The sequence below is a fragment of the Hoplias malabaricus genome, chromosome 13 (assembly GCF_029633855.1).
Source record: "Hoplias malabaricus isolate fHopMal1 chromosome 13, fHopMal1.hap1, whole genome shotgun sequence".
NCBI lineage: Eukaryota > Metazoa > Chordata > Actinopteri > Characiformes > Erythrinidae > Hoplias > Hoplias malabaricus.
The window spans coordinates 26,051,392-26,077,524 of NC_089812.1; the positions used below are offsets into that span (position 1 = coordinate 26,051,392).

General features: G+C 42.9%; 1 protein-coding gene across 1 annotated transcript in view; it reads left to right on the forward strand.

Moving 5' to 3' along the window:
* asic2 (acid-sensing (proton-gated) ion channel 2) overlaps positions 1 to 26,133 on the forward strand; it is a 424,924-nt gene that overhangs the window by 367,186 nt on the left and 31,605 nt on the right. Inside the window, exon 3 of the mRNA XM_066641655.1 lies at positions 19,948 to 20,098. Coding sequence (XP_066497752.1) covers positions 19,948 to 20,098 — 151 coding nt within the window. The remainder of the gene's footprint in view (positions 1 to 19,947; positions 20,099 to 26,133) is intronic.

Sequence of the window (26,133 nt, forward strand, 5' to 3'; positions counted from 1 at the left end):
TGGGAGTGGGTGTGAGGGTGGTCTGGGTCTGCGTCCCTGTGTTTGAGTCTCTATACATGTTGGTTTGTATACCCCCCCTGACCACCACCACAATCCTCTCTCTCTCTCTCTCTCTCTCTCTCTCTCTTCTGAGAATGTGTGTGTGTATGAATATTTTCCATTCTGTGTCCCTGTGTTATTTATCCTCTCAATTTGTTTGTGTGTGTTTCTCAGTCCAAGTGTGTTTTGTGTGTGTGTGTGTGAATAGTTATTTTCTTCTCCTTTCTCCCTTCCTCTTCCCTCTGCGTTTGTGTGTGTGTGTGTGTGTGTGTGTGTGTGTGTGTGTGTGTATGTGTGTGTGCTGGTGCATGCACACATTAAGTGTGAGACTGAAGTTTTAACAGCAGCCAGTGTTTGAGGTGGAGCAGGTGATTGATGAGCTCGGAGCAGGGTCACTACCTGTTGTTGTAGCAGCAGAGGACTTTGATTGACAGGTGGAATGGAGATGTTCCTGAGGGGCAGAAGTAGGTTAAACTGTGACTGTGACACCTGGAGGGTGGGGGGGGGGGACAAAGCGGCAGTAGACACTGTCAGAGTCCTCCTCCCTCTCTTGGCCCATTTCTCTCTCTCTCTGTTAATGGAGGCGGTGGTGGAAGTCTGAAACTCTGACTGGAGGAGAGAGGCAGCGCAAGGGAGAGAAGTGTGGTGGACCAGGGCGAGAGTCATTAACTGTGTACACTGTGTGTGTGTGTGTGATGCATGTGACTCTGGAGGTTTGTTGGAGGCTGATCCTCAGCAGTGTGCAGTAGAGACTCTAATGATGATGCTCCTCTGGAGCTGCTGACTCCAACACTCTGCTTAATAATAAACATCCCTCACACACACACACACACTGCATTATGGCTGTAAATCCCTGACCTTGTTATTATTCGATTGTATTCAGAACCTAGGGAGAGTTTAATTTCGAGCAACAAATAAGCAGAAATTGGCCTTGCTTTCTCTGTGTACAGTTTGTAGAATGGTCTTTCCTCTCCCTTTAACTCGTTGGGCTAAAGGTGGGGAGAGCAGGCTCAGGGGTGTCATTGCTGTCATAAAAGATTTGGGCAGTTAGTGTCCTCCTCTGAGTGTGTTGAACTGACCAGCATCTGTGAGAATGGAGATCAAAAGTCGACCGGTCCTTAATGCCAACCTGAGCTCTCGTTCCTCCTCCAAGTCTGTAATATTTGATGATGAGGTGACACAGTGCAGGAGAGCTTGTTGATTTGGGACAGAGCCGTGCGTTCTGCAGACGCTGCATGTACCGGAGCCAGTGAGGTTATGGGCTCCATCATTTTTGGGTTTATTTTATGAGCTAATTTCCTTATGTACACAGACTCCATATATCCTGAGCATAATGCGTCTCCATGCCAAGGAAAATTAATAAACAAATGCATCTGAGCTCCTCTTCTTTTTACCTGGTCAAGCATGTGTAAATAAACTCCTCCAGTTTGGCTGGTCTTAGGCCGTATCTCAAGGAAATCTGGGTAAGACGCCAGTGCCAAAAGCATTCAGTGTTTTTAATTGAGCGCGATACCTTCCTGAATGTGATTAAATTGTGGGGCAGGGTATGAAAGCAGGGTCTATTAGAGGAGCTCAGAGTCATAATCAAAGTCTCAGGCAGGGGTCAAAACACAGGCCGGCAAATAGAATGCAGGTTCATTATCATAAATACATAGAATACATGATTAAAAGGGAACCAGCAGAGACTATGAAAACACAGGAAACAGTATTAATAAGATCTGGTTAGAGGCACCCATTGTTGACACAGACGTTTCATTACACAAGGCTTGTGTTACCTTCATGGGAAAGCACTGTGAGTAGAACTGGACTCTCTGAGCCCTTGTAAATGAGCCTAGACTCACCATTAGTAGTGCCAGGTGTTTATTAGAGGGATGTTCACCATGATTTCCATGACAGAAAGGGAGGAGATGAAGGACAACATAGAAAGAGGAGAGGGTGAGGCTGCTGTTTTTACAGCTGAAATTACCGCAGATTTTTCTTATTAACCATCTTTATATGACTGTTCATTTCCACCTTAACACTAGAAGAATCACCTTTGTTGAACCACTGAGACCTAAAAACACAGAGAGCTGCTGGATTGACCGCTGTGACTGACCATTCCGAGCACCACCCTGACCTCTCTCCTATAACAAATTTAACACAGCACTTGGAGTAAAGTCAGTCAGCCAGTCACGGCGCTTCTAGGGTTAAATATGTCACTAGTCATGGCTGATGTTATCTTTTTTTTCCCCCCTTCCACCCTAAATGTTATTTTAGGAGGGAGATAATTCCTTCTTATTTTCAATTTTTATATTCAAATGATTATTTCCTCCTTAAATTAATAATTTTAGAGGCTAATTTTAGCATCATTAACAACCCAGTAAACAAGGAACGTCCCTGGACGTTCAAAATAGGTCTAAAAGTAGTCTGTCCATCAAGGACATATTTTAAACGTCAATGGACGTCCAAAATCCATCTTAATAAGTTAGTTAAGTGGTGACCAATTGATAACGTCAGTGAACGTCTAAAACGCGTTTTATACGAGTAATTTATTTCGGGACCAATTAATAACGTCAATGGACGTCCAAAATACGTCTAATAGTCGTCTTTTCAATGTCTGTGTTTGGACGTCTTTTCAACTTTCATTTTCAACCTCAAGAGAACGTTGATTAGACGGCAGTCATTACGTTATTTCAACGTTGAATCAACGGCTAAATGTTTACTGGGAAGTCTGTATACATTTTTGAAAATCTGGTCTCAGTCCTCAATTCCTATGTCTAAAACACACAAAAATCACTTCTCAGCTTTAAACCCAGTGTTATTTCCATTTTCATCACTTAAAACACACAAAACACCTTATGGGTTTGTATTTTACCTGCATTCCAGAAATTCTAACACACACAAAACTAACTGTTGAAAGGTGGTGTGTAGGGATGCGGTGAATGAAGCCCCTCGCTGGGTTGTAGAGCAGTGAAACTGATTGATGACGCTTCACCTGACCTTTAGGATGAGTTCGATGTGTGATTGTGATTCCGAAATTAACATCTAAAGTCAACAAAAGACCTCAGAGAGAGGACCCTGATTCTGATTCATTTTTACAGTTCTCAGAGCAAGTGACCAGACTCTGTTGACTCTTAAGAATGAATGGCTATGTAAAGTGTTTTCTGCTCAGTGGGAACAGGTTGGAGAGAGAGAGCCTCCCACAGGGTAAAAGAGAGAGAGAAATCTTACCATCAGCCTGTTATCTGCCTCCTTAGCAGAAGCTGAAATCTTCTGAAACATTCCCCGCTCCAGTCAGTCGCCGTGCTACCGTTTTTCCATCTGCGTTTCTCTTTGTTCAAAGCTGCAAGTGTGGAGCTGCTGGAGTGTTACTCCCTGCTGCAGATGGATTGTGTGTGCCTTGATTGCTGTGGATTGTCTTAAACAACTGGAGCTAAAAAATTCTGTAAGTGCCTAAGGCATCTACTTTTACACAATAAGAAGCAGAGATGAAGTTCCTTTTAAAGAACTCTTGACAAAAGTGAACTGTGCGATACAGACCTGCTTTAGTTTGGGCTTTGTGTAAGAAGCTGGGGCTGATCCACCTTTCCAACATGTGTGTCTCTTGTGGTTATCATAGAGTAGAGATGTTCAGGAGCAATTTCAGGTCCAAGTCTGGTCACATGTCACTGGGAATCACGGTTGAGTCATGAATCTTAAGATCTGAAATCCAAGGTGAGTCAAGTCTTAAGATCTGAAGTGCATGTGAATGATTAGTTGTAAGATCTGAAGTTCAAACTGAGTCAAGTTAATGAATCTGAAATCTGATTCATATGATCTCAAGTGTTAAATCACTATACATTTTATCTAAAAGATGACATGAGTCGGGCATAATATGATCTGAAATCAGAGGTGAGTCATGGTTCATATTTTCTGAATCTGAGCTAAGTCACAAGTGATGGGATCTGAAGTTTGAGTCGATTCCCAATAATCAAATTCTGACTCATGAGTCAAATTGAAGAATGTCAACTTACAAGTCATTAGGAAAAGAGTCTGAGTCAATTTGAGAGTCATGGGCAACAGAGTCAGAGTCAAGTCGAGAGTAGCTGGGAAGAGATTCTGAGTCAAGTCGAGAGTCACTGGAAAGAGATTCAGAATCGATTTGAGAGTCTTGGAGAAGAGAGGCAGAGTCAAGATGAGAATCACAGGGAAGGGAGTCTGAATCAATTCAAGAGTTGCTGAGAAGAGATTGAGTCAAGTGAAGAGTCACTCGGATTCATCTCAGAGTGAAGACATGACTCATACAAAATGGAATCAGAGTCAATTTACAATTCACTGTCAGTTAAGTCTCAGTCAGGTCATGACTCACTGGGAATTGAATCAGTCAGTTGGGTGCTGATAGGCTGCTGCTACTGTTTATCATCTCTGAAAAGTCACCTCAGTATTAAGGCAGCGTGCTCTTAAAAAAGAATCATAATAAAATAAAAAGCCTCTCTCCCTCTCATGCTCACTGTACTCAGTCAGGCGATGCACCCTTAACCCTTTAAACCAATGTTTAATTTCTACATGCTGCTCTTGTTTTTTATCCGATGTGGAAAGTGGGGTTCTTTGTTGACCCTGTACCAGACCAGACCACTGGGTCAGCTGAGGTCAGTCATATTAAAATTCTGTCCGTGAGAGACACGTACAAAAATGACATGGTTTTACACGCATCACCTATTTGAAACAAAAGTGCCAAATTGATGGCGTGCCCTCATTCTGCCACACGCTTCTGGGTTCGACTCATATTTCTGCATCACATATCGGCTCTAATTCACCAAGCAGAGAACGAGCAGTGCTGAAATGCTAGTGTGACCATGCCGTCTCTCAGAGTGATATCTCAGCCACAGCGTCATTTATCAGTCGGCTTTCTCCGATCTGATTCAGCCGAAGCACTTTAAACAAGTGCGCTTCGTTCTGACGCGAATAGCTCTTCAGGGAAAAGAGAAGATTAACGGCTGTGTGTTGACTTTACCGCTATGAGATTAAAGGGGATGTTAGCCAGTAGATTTATGCATAAATTGATGGCAAATTTGAATGGTTGATTAGTTTGTCGTTTTGTATCCAGTGTATCAGCTTATCCAAAAATATTCAGCAAACAGCGTCCTGTGTCACTGATGAAGGACTAAAGGACGACCAAAAACACCCTGTGCAGCGACAGACGAGCTAACAGAGTGTTTAACAGAGTGTTTAAAAACTCCAACATCACTGCTGTGTCTGATCCACTCGTACAGGCGCAACACACAAACACACCACCACCTCGTCAGTGTCACTGTAGGTCTGAGAATGACCCAGCACTCAAATCATACCTGAAAACAATTGAAGAACAGGCTGAAAGAAGGGCTGACGCAGTATGCAGAGCAACAGATAGACGACTGTCTGTAGATCTACATGATAAGTGGAGCTGAAAATGGAGTGAGGCATTAATCTAAACTTTAAAAGTCATGTTTACAGCTGGGAAAGAAGACATCCTGGACATTAGGGAGGAGAAGATGAGTTAAACAGAGCCACTGCGAGGGAACGCCACGTTTCATTATAATCAGTGAGTGGCCTCAGAATCACGGGGACACATTAACCGCAGCAATTACTGCATATTCAACTTCTAAATGTCACTGAGCATTAGAGACAGCAGGCAAGAGAGGCAGTAGACCCTCGCTTGTTCCTGTCTCTCCCACTCTGTCTCCCTCCGCAGGGCTTTATTAGCTGGGACCCGAGAACTTGGTGCTGCTATTGGGACGAGACCGAAGCTTAACGGTATGACGCTGACCAGTAAAACAGGTGTAGCTTTAAAGTGACGGGGAAGGGTGGAGGATGCAGGATGTTTTACACTCCTGTGTGTGTGTGGAGCAGTCTTCCACAGCCTTGTGGAGCCCCCTGCATTATTCATGACTCCCCTCAGTCAGAGCACTGAGAGGAAAAAGACGCTCACCTTGTATCTGCACACCTTTCTCATATTTTCATAAACACTACTTTCGGTAAATGTTTCTCTCTCTCTCTCTCTCTCTCACTCACTCACTCTCAAACTCTCATTGCTCCTTTTTCTCTGTTCTATCCCACCCACAATCTCTCTCTCTCATTCACTATTCACGCGCTCACGCTCTCTCCCGCTCGCTCTCCCATCCCTCCTCCTTGGTGTCTTTCTCATACATTCTGTCTCATCCATCTCTCCCACACACACCCCCACCCCCACACACACACCCCCCCACACACACCCTCGTGTTTTCTGGCCTGTGTTGTGCCCCTGTGAAGCAGGAGGCAGAACGGTTCTCTAATGGAAATCGATTTAGGGGAAGAATAACAGAATGCATCCACAGATCACAATAAAGTACTTATGCAAATGGAGAAAAAACGAGGCTCCGACCCCACCTCCCTCACTCGATAAAAGCACTTGACTGGCCCTTAATGCTCCCCCTTTCAATTTACTTGCCATTTGCACCCCCTGCTCCCTGGGATGCCCCCCAGTAAAAGTGCAGTTCTAAGCGTTCTGTTAGGGGCCGCGTGTAATGGGACAGCATTAGAACAGGTGGATGAATAGCGTTGTGGTAACGAGGCTATATTCTGGGCTCTGGGGGAGAGTGATAGAGGAGCAGGAGTCAGGGTTACAGCCCCCTGCAGAGAGGGGCGTTTTTACTACTTTTCCTTCTAAATCACAGGGAATGGAGGTACGTACCCACTAAAATGAAAAAATTATACATATAAAATCCAAACCCACGCTCTAGAGCTAATGATAAAGTGCCCATTTTCTACCCCTTTTCTACAAACATGGTCTAAATGCCACAAGGATCCAACACCACAGCACTGTTTCCCCGCTGTCAACAAAGTCCTGATCAGAACGGTTGGTTTCAGCACCTGTTCCTTTAAATGAGAATGAACCCCAGCTCTGTTCAGTGTGAGAGCCCAGGAGTGAGGGGCAAGGAGCAGAAGCTTGGGAATGTTCTCATTTCTTCACGCTAGTTGTGTTGGTTGTGCTCTGTCTGACCTCATGTTTGTGCTCTCATATAAATGTGTGTCCAGTGCTGTGATTGGAGAGACTCCGATGAAGGGGTGGGTCAATTCTAATATCTCTACACTCTGCGTAAGAAACAGCACCAAATCAGAATGACTCATTTTATCCCATGTTTTCAGACTTCTTGACTGGTATTGTTTCGCAGTGTTTGGGCTGGTAGGCTCCTGGTCCCTAAATTAATGTGGACATGCACTGAACAAGTGATTTTTGGAAATGTCACCTTTAAAGCTTAATAGTTTCGAGATATATATTTGAATGTATCAGTATCAGCTGAGAAATGGAAAAATAAGTCATCTCCTGCCTAGGAACATTTTAGATGAGTATATGACATCAAGGGTGGCACGGTGGTGCAGCAGGTAGTGTCGCAGGCACAAATCTCCATGGACCTGGAGGTTGTGGGTTTGCTTCCTGCTCCGGGTGACTGTCTGTGAGGAGTTTGATGTGTTCTCCCCGTGTCCGTGTGGGTTTCCTCCGGGTGCTCTGTCCACAGACCAAAAATATATGTTGGTAGGTTGATTGGCGACTCAAAAGTGGCCGTAGGTGTGAGTGTGTGAGTGAATGTGTGAGTGTGTGTGTGTTGCCCTGTGAAGGAGTGGCGCCCCCTCGAGGGTGTATACCCGCCTTGCACCCAATGATTCCAGGTAGGCTCTGGACCCACTGTGACCCTGAATTGGAGAAGCGGTTACAGATGATGGATGGATATGACATCAGTGAGTTGACAATTACAGACAATGAATGAATGATTATGACATCATAATTGAAGTTCTATAACATGCTATAATACAATTTACAATTTCTTTTATTATTTTTTAGCAATGTAGCCCAGAACATTGAAATAGTGCATTATAACTTTTATAAAATTATGACAGGGTTATGAGTAGAAATCCTCACCTTTTTGCTCTTGCCGTGCATGTAATTATAAGCACTTAAAAGCATTTATAGAGGCTTAGGCCAAGCATTAAAGGAGATTGTGTGCCTTATGAAACTTTATAAATCCATTTAGACAGCATTAGGAATACAAGATTCATGAGAAGTGTAACGGTCTAAACTTGTGCCCTCCTCCTGTGGTGCAATACCCAGAGAGACGCACAATTCCAGGGAATCTGGAGATGGCACGTTTAGGGTAAAAGCAAAAACACACAATAATTGGGATATAAAAAAATGCAAGGCCAAAGGCTACTCCGGTAATAGAGAACTGATTGCCAAAACATCTGGGATGAATATTTTATTTCCCAGCTATTTGCTGTGTGTGGATGAGGGCGCTGAATCATTTATGAACCTGTTTTGATAAAGCTCGCTTCAGTGGGATTTGGAACGTGTTAATTATTCTGTGGAGGTGACCTACAGTAGCTCGCCAAATTAGAGTGAGATAGTTTATTAGTGATTGTTGGTTGTAGGAGCTCTTTTATCTCTATTTAAGATTAAATGACTGTGGATTAAAGAGAGAAAGAGAGGCAACAGACTGAATCCAACAGCTTCTTCAACACAGAGTGAGAAGTTTATTGTCCTGATGGAGATACAGGAAGTGTCTCTCTGTTCTGTCCGATTCTGTCCCTGCCTCTAAGGAGCATGGTGTGTTCTCCCTGTGTGTGCATGGGTTTCTTCCCACAGTCCAACGACACATATTGATAGGTGTACTGAATGTGTGAAACTGCTCTCACTTCACTCATTCAGAAGGCCACAGCTACTGAAAGACTGGACTGATGCTGCTGGCACCAATGTCCTACATAAGAAGCCCTAAAGACCCAGAATATGGAGTGAGAATGTTGCCATGCACTGGATCTAACTCAGCATTCAGCTGACAGCGTATACAGTCAGCTGCTTCTGCCACGTTAACAGACCCTGAAAGTGTAAGTACAGCCGTGGTGGTCATGGAAGAATCTGACGGACAGTCTGGCAGTTTGTAAGTGTACGGAGTGTCTCCGTCACACAGACACACTGTTTCCACTAGGGGCTTGTTAGAATAAAGTACACAGACAACACAATGAGCACGCTCAGCCAGTTCATTGCCGTATTGAGAAAAAAAAGCGCTTATCCAGGTCAGGGTCGCGGTGGGTCCAGAGCCTACCTGGAATCATTGGGAGCAAGTCGGGACTACACCCTGGAGGGGGCGCCAGTCCTTCACAGGGCAACACAGACATTCACTCACACCTACGGACACTTTTGAGTCGCCAATCCACCTACCAACATGTGTTTTTGGACGGTGGGAGGAAACCGGAGCACCCGGAGGAAACCGGAGCACCCGGGGAGAACACACCAACTCCTCACAGACAGTCACCCGGAGCGGGAATCGAACCCACAACCTCCAGGTCCCTGGAGCTGTGTGACTGCGACGCTACCTGCTGCACCACCGTGTCTCCATTAAAAATTTTTATAATTTTAATTGTTTTTATTATTTTTTTTAATAAAAATGTCAAAATTATTTAAAGTAATTCCATCATATTAATGCCTTCATGTGTTACAGGGTTCATTTTAAGGTAAGAATACTACCTATCGTTCCTTTAATGGTTACAAGAAACACAGCCAGGACCTATCAATAAGTCCAGTCTTCCACTGAACACTTTTATAATAACTCTTATCTCTAATAACTTGGATGGCATCAGGGAAGGCAAGGAAACCAGGTGGTCATGGACAAACCCTCAGATAGCTGAAGCTCTAGCTAATCCCACAGTGGAATGTAAAGTAAGTTGGGTGGGATGAAAGCGGGATGGAGGTGGTGAATGATTGAGAGATTGCATCAGTGTCTGGGAAAGATAATCCCTCCATCAATGGGCAAGAGAGCAAAACAGTGCCAGGCAGTGGAAGATAACACTGACCTAGCTCTGAACACACACAAAATAAAATAGAGGCTGTCTGTTTGGTCAGTGGGGAAACATATCGGACACCGTGCCCTCAGAGCATCTCAAAGCTCTCCAGCTGGAACGAGTGTAGAAGCAATAGGGTTGGAGCATTTGGAGAGAACAAAGAAAACGGAGCAGTGTGGAACACCCTTGAAGAGCCGTTTTGCGTTTAAGGACACACACTTGAGCGTCGCTAATGAAACTGCTCGAGAGGGACTGAGACTGAGAGACGCTGAGCCTTGACCTCTGCAGGGAGTGATGGAGGACCAGTCCCCCACCACTTCACTTTGCACTTAGGTTGAAGGAATGAGAAGGGCAAGCTGCAACGACAAGGATAGACGAGGACAGGAAGAGGAGAGGTGGAGGAGACAGATAGGAAACTAAACAGTTAGGAAAAGTTTATTATTTAAAGGAACACTAGGTAAGATTTGGGCGGCACGGTGGTGCAGCAGGTAGTGTCGCAGTCACACAGCTCCAGGGGCCTGGAGGTTGTGGGTTCGATTCACGCTCCGGGTGACTGTCTGTGAGGAGTTGGTGTGTTCTCCCTGTGTCCGCGTGGGTTTCCTCCGGGTGCTCCGGTTTCCTCTCACAGTCCAAAAACACATGTTGGTAGGTGGATTGGCGATTAAAAAGTATGAGTGTGTGAGTGAATGTGTGTGTGTCTGTGTTGCCCTGTGAAGGACTGGCGCCCCCTCCAAGGTGTATTCCCACCTTGCGCCCAATGATTCCAGGTAGGCTCTGAACTGGATAAGCAGATAATGAATGAATGAATAGGTAAGATTCTGTATTTTGAATCCTGGGCTTCCTCTACAGTTGCAAAGTGTAATTCACTTTTACAGCACTCTCCTGAAATAATAGGTGTTGGGGTTTCCTACCCTCCTTCAAAAGTTACACAGTGCAGTTTCTACAGTGCTGTCCCCATAGTAGCAACATCAGAGGCCCTGTTCTCCTTATTAAAGGTCAGTGAATCATTACAGTGATATTAAAGCTGTAATTTTAAGGTAAAAATATTAAGTAGTGTTGCTTTAAAAGACCTGTCTATATTCCTGAAGATAGAAATTGGGTTTATCAATGTTTAATTCTGTTTAGAAATCTTGGAGCTGTAGCTGTTATGGTTCAAAAAACCAATTTCATGAGGTTGGCATTGCTGTCTTTTAAGATTGATTTTTCTACTGGGAATAATGTTTTTATACAACAGTTAGTCCCAACCGAGACATTTGATTGGATAACGAACATTCAGTGTATGCTGATATAGAGTATTACAGCTCTGGGACGTTTAACTCATGTATCACTTTGCTTTATTGGAGTTCTCTGTTAGCTGTTGGCAGTATCGCACCAGAGGGTGTTTTAAAGGTGCGCTCTACAGCCCACTACTCCCCAGACCGGACTACTTTCTGTCTGGGGTAGGTTTAAGTCTCTATGCTGTTTATAGTTATATTCTGTTAATATAATACATAATATATATCTCTATTCTGGTTATATTCTGTTTATATTGATTTATTAGGGTCATATTAGCATGGTTAGACACTGTCACACTGTTTACCAACTTTATCAGCTCCAGTGCTTGCACTGCATTCAAAATCATGCATTCAGCATCATGCATCATGCATCACACACAGCATTTAATTACCTACAATAAATGATGGTCCTTTCCAGGTAGTCTCTGGATCCGCCGCGACTCTGACCTGGATGAATGAGAGAATAAATGGTGTTCCCAGTTGGCAAATGTGTGTATTATATGCTTTAAGTGTGATAACAGGTTGTTAATATACCACAGTGGTACATGCCACAGCTAAGCATGCATTCATTCATTTTCAGTAGCTGCCTCATCAAGTTTCTTACCAGGAATCATTGAGCGCAAAATGGGAACATGCCCTGGACTGGGCACCAGTCCATCACAGGGTGACACACACTCACCCGTTCACTCACCCACTCACACCTGTGGACACTTGAACTGCCAGTCCATACCTGCAGGAAACCCACGCAGACAGAGAGAGGACACGCCCCACTCCTCAGAGACCCAGACACAGGAGTCAAACCCACAAGCACAGAACCTGCTAATTAGCATTGAGCGAATGCAGATCTGGGTGATGAGACCAGCTCAGAGACTCGTTCTCTTCTTTCACAAAGGCCACTTTCGGTCTCACACATCGGCAACCTTCATCATCTGCAGTGACTGTCCACTCTGGGGCCCAGGGCCATGCTTTTAACTTTTATCACCTCTGCCATGTGCTTCTGAAGACTAATAACTTCTTTTTCTTCTACCTCTTCTTTTTTTTTTGGAATTCCAAATGAGGAGGTCCACATGGGCGTGATTTGTGAAGGAGTGTGGTCTTGATACTTAATGACTTTAGTATAACACATGCTCCTCTGAATGTGGAATGAATGTGGTTTTTGCTCTGTGTTAGCGGCTAATTAGCACAGAGGTTTGACTCCGTAACCGGTCTCTCCAGTTTCTTGGCTGCCCACTGAACTCTGGCTAACAAGGTTTGGCTTCTTTTAAAGGGGCATTCTGCATTTCTGCTCTTTGTGAAGCGCAGAAGAAGTCGAGAAAGCCCAGAGAAAAGGCGAGAGGGAGAAACTTTTCCAGCGCTGATTAGCATAATGAAGTTGGAGGTCATCTGCCAAATATATATATAAAACAAATGCTCTTCCAAAAGTCTTGGAGCATCTGTTCTGTGAAGCATGTGCTTTAATAAGACTGAAAAGCAGGATATTTAGTTAGCAGCAGTATACAGCTACTGCCGTGCTCCTATCCCCTGTGAATGTAGCACCCAGGGGCGGTGATTTACGGAGCCAGCACTGGAGGATTATGCTTTATTGTAAATAATAACCAGCATAATGGTTATTATAGCATAATGGTACATTATAGATGGATGTGAGAGGAGGGGGTTGGAGGGTTAAGTAGTCCATAGAAAAGCTGTCACTTACTTGGCTGTAGATCAATGCTAAATATATGCTAATAATACTGTAATCATTAAAGAAAAAATTGGTTAAATGGATAAAATGCACTGGACTGTAGAGCAGAGTTTGTAAAGCTAGAGGGCGCCAACATGAACTTGTTAAATTAGCTAACATCTACATCTACATTAACTGTTCTAAATGTATGTCTATAGGTCATCTGTTCTAAAGGCTGATGTGATCAGCTCTGGTGGCATGTTCACAGACGACCTATGCCAGATTGTGTTTCTGACACTGGGTTTTGTCAGGACATTGAAGTGAGTCTAGGTAGTCTTTTTACCTTAGAATCACAACTTCAGTTGATGCTTTACTGAGGAGAATAGAGCCTCTGTGGTTGCTACACAGCAAATTCCCCAGTGTTAAATCAATTTTAATTTGATAAGTTTAATTTGTCTTTGAGTTTTTATTTTAGTTGAATTTCTACAGAAACTCTCATTTATAACTCAATATTTTTTATTTTATTTTATTTATTAATTTAGTATTATTATTTTTTTTTGCTTTGTATGTTTGCTTTTGACGGTTTGTTTATTACCCATTTACAAAGCCAGGGCTGCATCCAGACACTGGACCTTTTTCCAGCATGCCAACAGACTGCTAGAAAATGATGAGGAAACATTTTCTGAATTTGATTAAAGTTTATTGGATTAAAATCATTACACCTTTACATCACTTTTAAGGCTGTGTCTGAAACATCCAAGCCATGACTAAATCAAGCCTTTGTTTAACATTCTGAGGTTTGGCTAATTTTGAAGGCAGAGGATGCTGTACAATTAAAACCTGCATTTCAGTTGTGGTGTATTTTTTAGTTTACTACATCATTTGAACACTGCAGGTGCCCTTTACATTGTGGTAAAACTTTATGATGAATGAACCAATAGAAATGCTCCAAAATGATCCAAAATAAAATCGTTCTACGGTGACTTGGTACTGGCTCATGACATTGAAGCTGCTACCTTCTGTTTCTGACACAACCAAAGTCATTTCACCCCAGAAAGATTCATGACTCCCCAGTGTCTCAAAAAAGCACCTGATGTAGATGTTATATCAGTTTGATGATGAGGCTTCGAGCTTTATAACAAATGTCGCCTACTGAGATGTGTTTCTCTACAAGAGTTAGATTTAGTTTCAACCAACTGTACATTTTTCGCTCTGCTTTACTGGAGTGTTCTATTAGCCGTTAGCCATATCACACCAGAGGGAGTTTTAATGAAGAGCTGTACATCATCCGCAGCTGCCTTTGGCACCGGGTGGGTTTAAATCGCTAGGCTGCGTTCAGATAGTGGAGCTGATTCTGCTCAAAATGCCTTTATATCTGTAGAAGGATTCAGAATCCACAGTCTCCACTCGTTCTGCTGCAGATGCATTTTTCTTTTTTTCCCTGTGGAGGGTTCTCACAGATTGAGTGAAAACGTGCTCCTCTCTGCTTCTCCTCTGCTTACAAAAGCGGGCCTGGGGCAACATAGACCTACTCAAAGTAGCGAGCTAGTGTGGAAATAGTTTCAATATTGCTTGAAAACAATATGGTGTGGGTGGAGCCAATTAAATGAATTGTATATTACATAAATCATAATGGGTCGTGTCTTATTATTGTTACTAATGTGGTGAATGTAGACCTAGGGCTGTCAAAATAGCCATGTTTATAGTTGGCGTATTGTCCCAGAAATAATTGTCATAAACAATATTAATATAGTTTTAAAACAAATTTATGCCACTAATATAAATATAATGTAACAGCATAGTAATGCAGTTACAGCACCTCAGACAAAGACTAATACTAAGTCATTAGAACTGGAATATAAATGATGTTTAAATATAATGAATAAAGAAATAAAACTTTTGTTTCCAAACAAATCATAACGACTCCAGAATCGAGACCAAAGAAAAACAGAGCAGTGCGAGTGGCTAAAATATTGGTGACGTTAATTCTGATGTAAGTTTACATGCTATTAAACACAATGGGTGATAATGAGGTCTGTTAAAATGAATGAGGAAATGTCCATATATTGTATGATAAGTCAATAATGTAATTGCTGTGAGAGGCCTATGTAGAAGTGTTATATAAAAGCAGTAACAAATTCAATCTATTACTTAAAAAAATAGTTAATTACTGGTATCTTATGTGCATATGGACACCATCTGTTCATATTTAAATATGGCTTTTGAAATATGTTATTATACTTAGGCACCTTTTCATATCATGCTCCTGCTCAGATGCAAAACCATAATTCCAAACTTTTTTTAAACTTCTGAAGTCATCTGCTCCTCTAAGCAAGACTCTGGAATTCTGTATGTGTTTGCATTTCTCCCCCAACCTCCCCTCCACCTCGCTCTTATTCTCCGAGGCTTTTCCAGTCACTTTTTTTAGAAGATGCTCTTAAGCTTGAAGGATGACGGTCTGAATATTCATGCTGGTTATCTGCACAGGGGGCTAGCACATTTCTCCAGGGCTTGTTGATTCATGTGTGTGTATAAATGCCCTGTAAGGATTCTGCATGGTCACACATTTCTATCTAAATGCTGTGCAGGTCTGCAGTCACAGGCCATGAGTCAGCGTTAGCTTTCTTGCATGCTGTAGAGAATGTGCTGTTCTCAGACCAGTATAGACACCGAGCTCTGTGCTGAATGCAGAGCTGGAATGAGGTCCGTTTGACCCTGTGCTCTGAGTAATGAGTGATATACCAGCCTTGGGATCATTAGTCAGTCATTTCTCACAATCATGACGACTCTGTGTTGGTTTTATAGTTGATCACAGTCGTCACAAGCCGGTTCATTGAGTCCATGTGTTTAGAGATCATTGAGTTTATATTAAGGGGCTTTTCCACTGCATGGTTCCTACTGTAATTGACTTGACTCTACCTGGCTTGGTTCCTGGAACCAGGTACTCGATTAGTTCCTGTTCGCTCCTGAATAGGGACTAAACATGACAGCACAAACTAGGCATTTGTGAAATCTCCACACTAGGGTAGAGATCAGATATGTTTTGTCTAACATGCAATGGCAGCTCTTAAAGGCAATGTCCATGATTTTAACAAAAAAAAAAATTTTAAAAATCAGAGTATGTTTCCTTACCCTTTGCCGCTCTCCAGTTTGTTCGTATGTTGGAAATAGGTCTAATGAATTTACAAAATTTCTCTAATTGTCAGTAAGCAGTATGTAAAAAAAAAAAATAATAATTTAAAAAAAGGATCTGTCAGATATGTTTGGTTTACTTAGTCTTTGCTCACAGCATCTGGAGGTGTTTAGATGGCGGATGACCTCCAAATATTGAAAATCATGAACAAAGATGAGGATATGTCTTTCTTCCTGCCCCACAGGTGGATAATATTAGCTTATTTTTGCTGTTTCAGATTATTTAATGTGAAACTGCCTCTAAATTCCAGAGAGCAACTCTCCTTCATATCGTGTGAAAATCTCATCATGAATGAGCCAATAGAAATACTCCAAAATACTTGGGGAAAAAATATTTTGAAGTTGACTTCCACTGAAAGTTAAGATGGTTTTTTTCTTTCCTGTAAAGTGGCTATTTTTGGAGATACAAGCTTTTAAGTGGACAGCAATGATAGTCTTTGGATTTTAAACACTGAATCTTCAGAATTCAGTTCATGTTGATTTGTTGGTCCCTGGAGTCTGTAAATTCAATCAAGTTGTTCCAGTGAGGCCATAGTCCATGGAGTTGGTCATTTAAGTAGAATCTATAGAAAGGTTCCAGGTTAAGAGAGTCCAAGTTCTTGGATTGTACCCATACTTTCCATACAGTCCACTGAGTGTATGGAGTTGGTCCAATTAGTCCACAGTACATTAGCCTCAGCAACACACTGCCCGTAACTGAAATGTTAGTGCCTCATCCTTGTATTTATCATGTCACATTAGCACCTGTAGCAATGTTTAATTTGGAAGCGTTTCTGACATATGAGTGTTCCTGAGCTGTCCACCTGCCGTGATAGGTTCGGACAGTGCACACAGGGCTAATGAGCGCTGGGAGCCAATGGAGGACGCCGCAATGTTGGCACGGTTATTCCAATCAATCACTCTGTGAAAATGGACGGGTAGGGCTCAGGTTCACATCACCACAAGGTCCGGTCTGAGCTAATTGATGAACAACAACTCTCAGTCCTCAGCGCTGTCCTCCTTTCTGTCGGGGGAATGGGGGGTGGAGGGTGGCACTCAGGGTCATGGTGTTGATTGAAAAGAGTCACTCAGGCTCATTTGAATCTGGCTGTTGACAGGCTATAGCAGGCAGCACAAGTCTGAGTGTTAAATCAGTGTTAATTATTTATGTCAGCCTGGTCTACTTCAAGTTCTGGTCTACTTCTGGTTCAAGTTCAGGGCTTTGGTTGAGATCCAGTCCTGTGGGCTCTGGGCTGACCACAACCCTGACTATGAAGAATCAGTTACAGAATATGAATGAATCCAATCACTTTCAGTTACTTTATGACACAACCATTGTTGACCTAGATCGGTCAGTGGGGTATACAGCTTCTCAGCTTTGGGCCATGGAGCAATGGAACATTCTCAGGTTCTTACACCTGACCTAAGGTCTTTCCAGAGGAGTAGAAACCCTTGCTGGGACTGTGGAGAAACATCAATATTCTTCCTTCATTTCAGAAGATATGTCAGACCACAGCAGGTGTCTATATATTTCCTCCCAAAATGGAACTCAACAAAAGACTGTTCAGAGACAAAAACAACACAAGAATAGAAACCATATCCAGAGCAAATTGGCCTGAAGATGTTCACCCTAATCAGCATTTATATGACCTCCCTTCCAACCATGATTAAAACTGCGTTCTTAATGAAGTCCGCGAGGGGAAGATCACATTCAGGGTGTTTGTTGTTATTGTTATAAATAAATATGAAGAGAAGTATTAATATTTATTGAATTCAATATTTTGCATTCTCTCTGCAGCAGTGTGACACGGCACTTTTCCACGGTGGAAAACAGTGGAAGACATTTCTGAGTTTCTGTGGATAATTTGGTGTACATTAGTATTACTATTAAATATTATTAAAATTAGGTGTTAAGTTTGTTGGTAGGTGACAATGCCAAACTTTGTGTCTGGTGCCCTCCACACATTGGCAAATTTGCAAATACAGAAGTGAATTGAAAAAAACTAAAATAAATTGGTGCCACACTTGTAATCCCAAGTGGTCCAGGGGTATATCGGTTCTTTTCCAATGTGTGGTACCCACACTGCTCAAATCAACTCAACTCTACTTGGCTCTATTGGCTTGTTGGTACCTGGTAAACACTACCACAACCCCCTTCCCTGAAATGTAGCTTGTGACGTCACAGAACATTGTCTCTACCAAGGAACCGCAGACTTTGGAAACCACAACAACGGCAGCCATAACAAGTGTTGTTTACTTGTCATGTATCCATGTTGTTATTGTGTTTGTCTGCACATCAGATCAGACAGATTGGTAGAGTTTTTCGCTGCTTGTCTTGTCCAGGGGCGCTTGAACCTCGTCAAAAGACCACGGTGTAAGTTTACAAGCTGCCGTTCTGACTTGAATACAAACATGAGCTCTAATGTAGCTTGGAGAGTTGGAGATTTTACTGATGGCTTGTTTGTGCTGGGTGTCTACATTTCGTCATGTAGAGGGACAAGTCTCTCTGGCCAATCAGTGCTCTGCATGTTTTACACCTCATGGTGTAGTCCATTCTCAACTCACTTGGAACCACAAGTGAACAGATACTAAAAAACGTACCCGGTTCCATACACCAGGTGCCAGATTTGCATACGGAAAAACGAAAATGCCAAGTAGAGTCGTGTCGTTACCATGCCAAGTGTTGGGCCTCATAACATATAATAGAAAGTTAAATCCCTGGGGTTTACCTCAGCCATCCAAAGCAGGGAAAGATCATGATTGGCAACCTCTCCTCCCAACTCTCTGCTACCTAGGTGTTACCTGGTCATGTATCAATCAGCTGATGTGACAGATTTGGGCAGTTTACATTCCTTGGCATTTTATTGGCAGCAGTTTGTAAAGGAGCATGTTCACCTCCACACTCCCGTGGCACTGTGGGCATGTGGATATCTTTTTCTAGAATCAGTGTATCCCCATGTTGCTACAAGCTTAACTTCTACTCGTCTAGAAGGTGTTTAGACTAGGTGCTGGAACATTGCTGTGAGGATTTGATGTCATTCAGTGATGGTGTCAGGTATTAATGTTGAGTGTTGAATTGCTAGCTAAGTTTAACCACAAGACCCAACCTCCGTGGACTCCCTGACCTCCAGATGAGTGAGCGAGAGAGAGAGGAGGATGTGGTGGTGTGTTTCTCCTTATGCTCCATTACACTCTAATGGGCTGGATTAGTCTCTGCTCAGTGCACTGAGTAAGCTCAGGCTGTTGCAGGAATGGAAATGTACCCAGCTCTATCTTCTGTCCCCGGTCCAGCAGGGGTCACTCCACTGTTCTGTGTCTGATGGACGCAAGCTTAGAAAGGCTCTCTCTATTTCATCCATCTCAAGCTTTCTGTATGATCTCTCTCTCTCTCTCTCTCTCTCTCTCTCTCTCTCTCTCTCTCTCTCTCTCTCTGTGGAACAGAGCCAACGCTAACTCTGACACAGACTGGAATTGCTCATCATAGATAAGAGACTTTTACGATTACACCTGCAACAGGAAGATCTGAATCTCTATCTCTCTCTCTTCTCATTATGTTTCTATCTCAGTTTCACTCTCATTCTCTTTCTCTATTACACTCTATTATTCCCTCTCTCTGAACCTCTCTCTCTCACCTCCTCCTCCCTCTCCCTTTTTCTCTCTGGTATCTGTGAGAGAAGCTTCTCATTAGAGAAGCTGTGGAATTGTAGGTGAATATTCTCTAATTTTGGGAAGTAAATTTCTCATAATTTTGTGAATTCACACGGAGTGAGGAGGTGCAGCTCAGTGTCTACAGCTGTGTCTCCGCTCTCTGGGGAGACGTGTGTATGCACCCGGTCCGTACGGCAAAGCTGTGTTTGTCCCTGTCCCTCACTACCCCACACTCTCATCTTCCTCTGCACTTGTACAGAACTTTATTAAAGAAATGAAGTATTATAAGCTCAAACATTGAAGGAACATCCTGCATTCAACCTCTCTCTCTCTCTCTCTCTCTCTCAGGTGTTTACGAGGTATGGCAAGTGTTACATGTTTAATGCAGCTGAAGAAGGGAAGACTCTGAGGACCACAATGAAGGGAGGAACCGGTAATGGTCTGGAGATCATGCTGGACATTCAGCAGGATGAGTACCTGCCTGTGTGGGGGGAGACAGGTACACACACACACACACACACACACCACCATGCTTTAATGTATGTTAATGTATCAAAATTTCCATCAACACCATTCTGGCCTTTCTACTGACCACTGAAGTCCTGTTTCGTTCTGCAGTCAGTGTTGTTCTCCAATTAGGAAGTTTGCTCCCTGCGGCTAACCGCATTTCCAGAGACGGTCAGAAATGGTCGGATTCAGACAGCTAGGATTTCTTACATCATAAACCAGTGAAAAGGGACCTAGGGCTTTTGAGCTGCACGCGAGAAGTGGAGAGGGTTAAGAGGAGATTCAGGAGATTGTTTTTGTTTGAATGTCATTGCGGTGAACAGAGATGAGATTTTAGCGGCTAATCATTGACTTGAAATGACACTCACACTGCACTCCATCACTTCCAGGGAATCTGGTGTGTTTGGGTCTTGGGCGAGGTTGCCACTACTGTCGTGTCAGTTCCCTCAGCAGTTAAGTTTGCTTTGTGTCTTGACTCCGTAATGACCTTGTGGTTCAGAGCCCAGTGACCTCCGGGGGAAAATAGTTTGTAGGACAAAATGTATCAGGACCTGAGCTCAGACCTGGAATTCATAATGGGGGCATGACGCAACTCCAGTGAAGAACGTGGAAAGACTTGAGTGATCTGTTAGTCCTTTCATCCTCTAATGTTCACTCAGTGGGAAATCACATTCTGAGATGACTGATGTGTATTTAGTGCCCACTGAGAACTGTTGGGACCAGGTGTCTGCTCTAGAGGCTGATCAGTTATTCAGTTAATCTTTTATAGAACGGAGGCCATTTTGGAAACCAAAACTTATTTGGTTTTGCCACAGCAGGGCATGACTTTATAGAGGTTACACCAGGAAGGACCCGGTCAGTAATAACAATAACCAGGAATTTACAGCATGAAATAAAAGCAGCATGACATTAGGGCAGCTTCGACAGAGAGGGTTTATTATACATCATAATTTTTTTTATGTTTCTACTCTATATCAGATAAAAGTTATTATAATACAGTAAAAAAAACAATGTAGGGTTATAAAGCTTAGCAATACAGGCGCATAAAATGCTGTGTTCAACATGGTTGAAAAATGCCAGGCAGACCATTACAAAGATACAGAATGCAGTGGTAAATAATGAATAGAGATCAGGCCATTAAAAATAAAATCAATTTGTGATGAACAGCCCTTTCTTCACGTGAAATCAGTTATGTCTGCTGAAAAAAAAAAACGCACACACAGTCTTGTCTCCATGGTTTCAAGGGACATTACATAGGCTACAATTCACGTTGTGGAGACGTAGCCTGACGTTAACCCTAACCCTAAACCTAACCCTAATGTCATGGGGACCTGATTTTTGGTTCCCATAAGGAAAACAGGTTCCCACAATGGGAATGTGTAAAGATTTTGGTCCCCATAATTAATACACACACACACACACACACACACATACAGAGACTTATATGTATGTATTCCTTATAACGCCAGGTCTCTTTGTTCTGCTCAGACAGACCTGAGTGTAAGACGTTCCTGCTGTTAGCGTTCTCCTTCACACTCCCACAGGCGCCTTATTAAAGTAGTCAAACGCTCTGTCAAATGTTTTGAGTGTGACGCCTCTCCTGTGGGACTGTTAAAGAGAGAAGAGAGTCCCTCATTACTTCAGTGAGATCGCTTTACCGCTCCAGCTCTTCTCCTCTGGGATCACTTTGGACCTGCAGAACTAGGTTTGAGCACAGAGACACAGCGGCCCGTCAGACCTGCGGAAGGTGTAGCGATGTTGTAAGGAACTAAAATCTTGACGACTGTCGAAGGAAGTGATAAATGTGTGGATGAACTCACATCATTGTAATACAACATTCCAGACTTATTCACACACTTACTACTTAAAGCAGAAGCTCACCACTTTTCTCTCATCCCAAATGTGGGCAGTCTGCCATGGGCTGATTCACATCTGTCATCAGTCTGAATCAGGTTAAGAGTCACTGGGATTTGAATCTGAATCAAATCCTAAGTCTCTGAGATACATTTGAGTGTATGAGTTGCCTCCTGATTCATGGGAACAAAAATCAAGTTCAAGTCACGAGTCACGAGGATGTGATTCTGAGTTGAGTTATGAGCCACCGGCAAATGATTTGAGTCAAGTCACCGGAATGCTAGTCTGAGTCAAGCTGTGATTCCAAGTCGTGCAACGAGTCACTGGGAAGCCAAACTGATTGAAGTCATGAGCAATTGAGCTTAACTGAGTCAATTTTTGACTCATTGGGACATGATCCCAAGTCAATTCACATGTTACTGGGATTTGAATTGCAGTCAAGTCACTGGAATGTGTAATCAAGTCACTGGGATACAAATTGAAGTCAGTGTCATGCAACTCCTAGTACAGTCACAAATCAATGAAATGCTATACTGAATCAAGGCAGGAGTCACTGGGATGAGAATGTATACACGTCATGAGGCACTGGGGTGTGAATCAGAGTTGAGTCACTGGGATGTGAATTCAGGTCGATTCATGAGTCACTGGGATACAAATCGGGGTCAAGGCATGGGAATCTGAGTGGTGTTGAGTCATGTGTCCCTGGAATGTGAATCCAGGTCAAGTCTCTAGGATGTGAATCAGAGTTGAGTTTGCGATGTAATGTTTTTCAGCATCTTAGCCATTTACTTTTAACAGAGTGGGTCTTTGCATCATTGTACTGCAGTGTGCAGAGTCCCGCAGCTGCAGAACCTCATATGTATTGAAGTTAACAAATGAGATAACCTCAGTTTTGTTCTCATTAATTGCAGACAATTATTAGCCTTCCAGTATTTAACATAACACTCAATGAGCTAAATGAGCTTTATTAAGGTGGACTGGCTCCCAGGTCTCAGGGGGCAATTCATGTTAAAAATCATCAGCGTAACAATAGAATGAGATGTAATTTGCATTAGAGTAAGGTATATATGAGAAACTAGAGAGACCCCAAAATAGAACCCTGAGGAACCCAAGAGGTGATTCCTGCTATAGATATTTCTGCTCATTTACTGCCACCTTAAAGCTGTTGTTATAGGTAACAGTATGAGCCAAACCATCAGGAACAACATATGCTAATCTATTTAAGATGATTTATCAACTCAGACTGTGGTTGTGTATTTTGCACATTGCTAAATAGGGCTAAGCTTCTATTATTTGGTTTATTTATTATTTTCAATTTATTTATTTACACATTTATTTATTTATTGCAAATTTTTTGCAACATGTTGGGAATTAAAATACTAATCTGTGCGTGGTTTAACAACGAGGCTGAGGCTACAAGGGAATCAAGGTCTTATCGGAGTTTTAGCTGCTCCCAGCGCTGTCGACAAATCCTCAAGATTAAGCCACCTTAAGCTCGCTGGAAAGAGTGAAGCCACATCGACAGCCAGAAAGGCCTCAAATTAACCTGGGAATATTGTTCACTGATCCGGGAGCATATTGGAATTTGTCTGATTCTGGGAATAGCATGTGGAACTAGTCTCAAATCAGTTTTATGGTGCTCTAAAGCTAATTTCAGTTGTTTTTTGGCCATAGAAGCAATAGAGTCTTTACAACAAGGCAACGTACCCACCCATAAACATTTGGTGTGTCTGTTAGTTAACATTACACTTAGTTCTTAGTGTTCTCCTACAAGTGTGTTGAGCTTCATTGGCATTGTAGGGGTGACTGTTACCAATTTGGAGAAAGCTAGAGCTACTTTTCACCCTTCCCAGTTTGATAGTGTTGTGTGTTTGGGGGAGACCTAGGTACTGAGCAAAACTGGCATTGTGTCCCCCACCCCACCAAAAAAAATAAATACTGAATGCCTCAGGGCCTCCATTCAGTATCAGAGCTTTGTTATTGTGAGGATTCAGGGAGTGTGTCCGATCACACTGGGCTTTTCAGAACTCCTCAACCTGCTCAGAATTATCAACACCAACCACCTGGCCATTCCCCACTGCCCCTCGTCTCCCTCCACATCCCTCCATTAAATATGTTCTTTTTTTCACACACAGAGAGAGAGAGAGAACCAGCTGGAAAAGAACAGATTGGTAATACAAGTGTGTGGATGAATATGCATCATACCCCCATTTCTGAGACCAGGTGTCAGGGTGGCAAGGAAAAGAAAAACACTGTGTTATCGTTTTCTGGCAAACTGTTTAGATTTTCTAAGAATAAATGTTTAGCAGCAACTCTGTATATTTACTGTTTACACCCCCCCACACACACACACACACCCACACACACACCCACACATCCTGAGTAAAGAACAATGATTGATGAGGGGATGCTCGGGTTTTGAAAGATGAATGTAATGGATGTAGCATGTGTGTTAATGTGTGCAGTGAGGACAGCAGCTCTGAGAACAGTTCATACTGTCACTAACCTTCTCACTCACACCATCTAACAAACACCAGAAAATGTCTTCTCCTCTAATTTACACACACACACACACATGCACCCACGCACACACACACACACACACACACACACACACACACACACACACACACACACACACACACACTCACTCACACACACCAAGGTTCTCCCAATCAAAGCTGTGCAGAAGTGAAGGTATTAACTCTGTGACCTGCAGTGGCGCTCTCATCTCTCCTCGGTTCTGATAAACCCTCACACTCTCAGTTCCTGTTGCAGAAGTTGCTGAAAGTGGTTTAGAACCCAGCAAGTCTAGGCTTTAAACCAGTTCTGCATTAAAGCAACTCCACAACAGCATTAAAGTGTTTTCTAGCCTCTGAATGAACCAGTTTGGGTTCAGAACGGGTTCCCTATATGGGAGGTAGCCATGTTTCCAGTAGTTTAGAATAACGAAGCTGGGCGGCATGCTGGCACAACAGTTAGAGTCACTGTCACACAGCTCCAGGGGGAAGTGTGTTCTACCCATGTCTGCATAGGTTTCCTCTGGGTGCTCCAGTTTCCTCCTGCGGTTCAAAAACCCCCATTGGTTGGTGGATCGGCGACTCAAGTGTCCTTCACATCAACCAGGGCCTCACTTGATTGTTCAGCTGACTCTCACATGTTTAGAGACACCTACATCCTTACCCTTCAGATTGGTTTGTAAACACTTACTGTGACCAGATTGGTGGCCGTTCTTCTCATTGTTCCTCTATGGCTCATAAAATGTATATCTTTGCTATCCAATGAAAAACAATAAAAATAGTATGTTTACAGATGGACAAAACCTTCTTAAATTTCTGTGGAAGTCAATGTAAACCGATTATATTCCAAGTCATTTTGGAGCATTTTCATTGGCTCATTCGTCATGAAACTTCCATGTGGTGTTCAAATGATAAACATCCACAAAAACGGAGATGCGCGATTTTCACTGGGCAGCAACGGGTTTGGCTGAACTTAGGACCCCCAACACAGAAAGGGTGCGTAGATGATTGTTGTGTGTGTGATGCAGCTCATGTTAGCTCAGCTCTGACACATATGTGCAGTGGCAGCTTCCCAGAAAAGGAGATGATGACATCACTGAAAGTGCAGTGTAGCTGAGGGCGAGAGCTGAAATGTCAGAGAGGGAAAGAGAGTGAGGGAGGACAAGGAGAGAGAGTGAGAGATGTGTAGAACCTGTGAGAAAGGCAGAGGAAGAGTGAATAGGAAAAGTGAAAGGAAAACATAGAATAAAGGACAGAGAATGAGGTGAAAGAGAGAACAGCTTTGAGATAAAGGGGTAATTTTTTCGAGTGTTGGGCAGTTAGAGCTGAAGCTGATAATCTAGAGCTGATGATGAAGGTGGTGGTTCTACTCTAGGCGCAGGCCATTTTGTTACAGTATGCAAATGAGTATGTGCTTCTTTTAAATCTATTGCTAATGCAGTGTCATTGGACAGCTCAACATGCTTGGAGGAGAGCACTAACTGCCCAGTTCAGTTCTGTTATGTTAATAGACATCTGCATTGGCTAGCATTGTGCTGAGTAATGGAGGGTGGAGGGGGGAGGTAGCCTTTCCAACCAGACAGAGTAAAGCCATTTACATCAGGCTTATTTTAAATATTTATTAGTGATATATTTTAGCCAGAACCCGAGATCT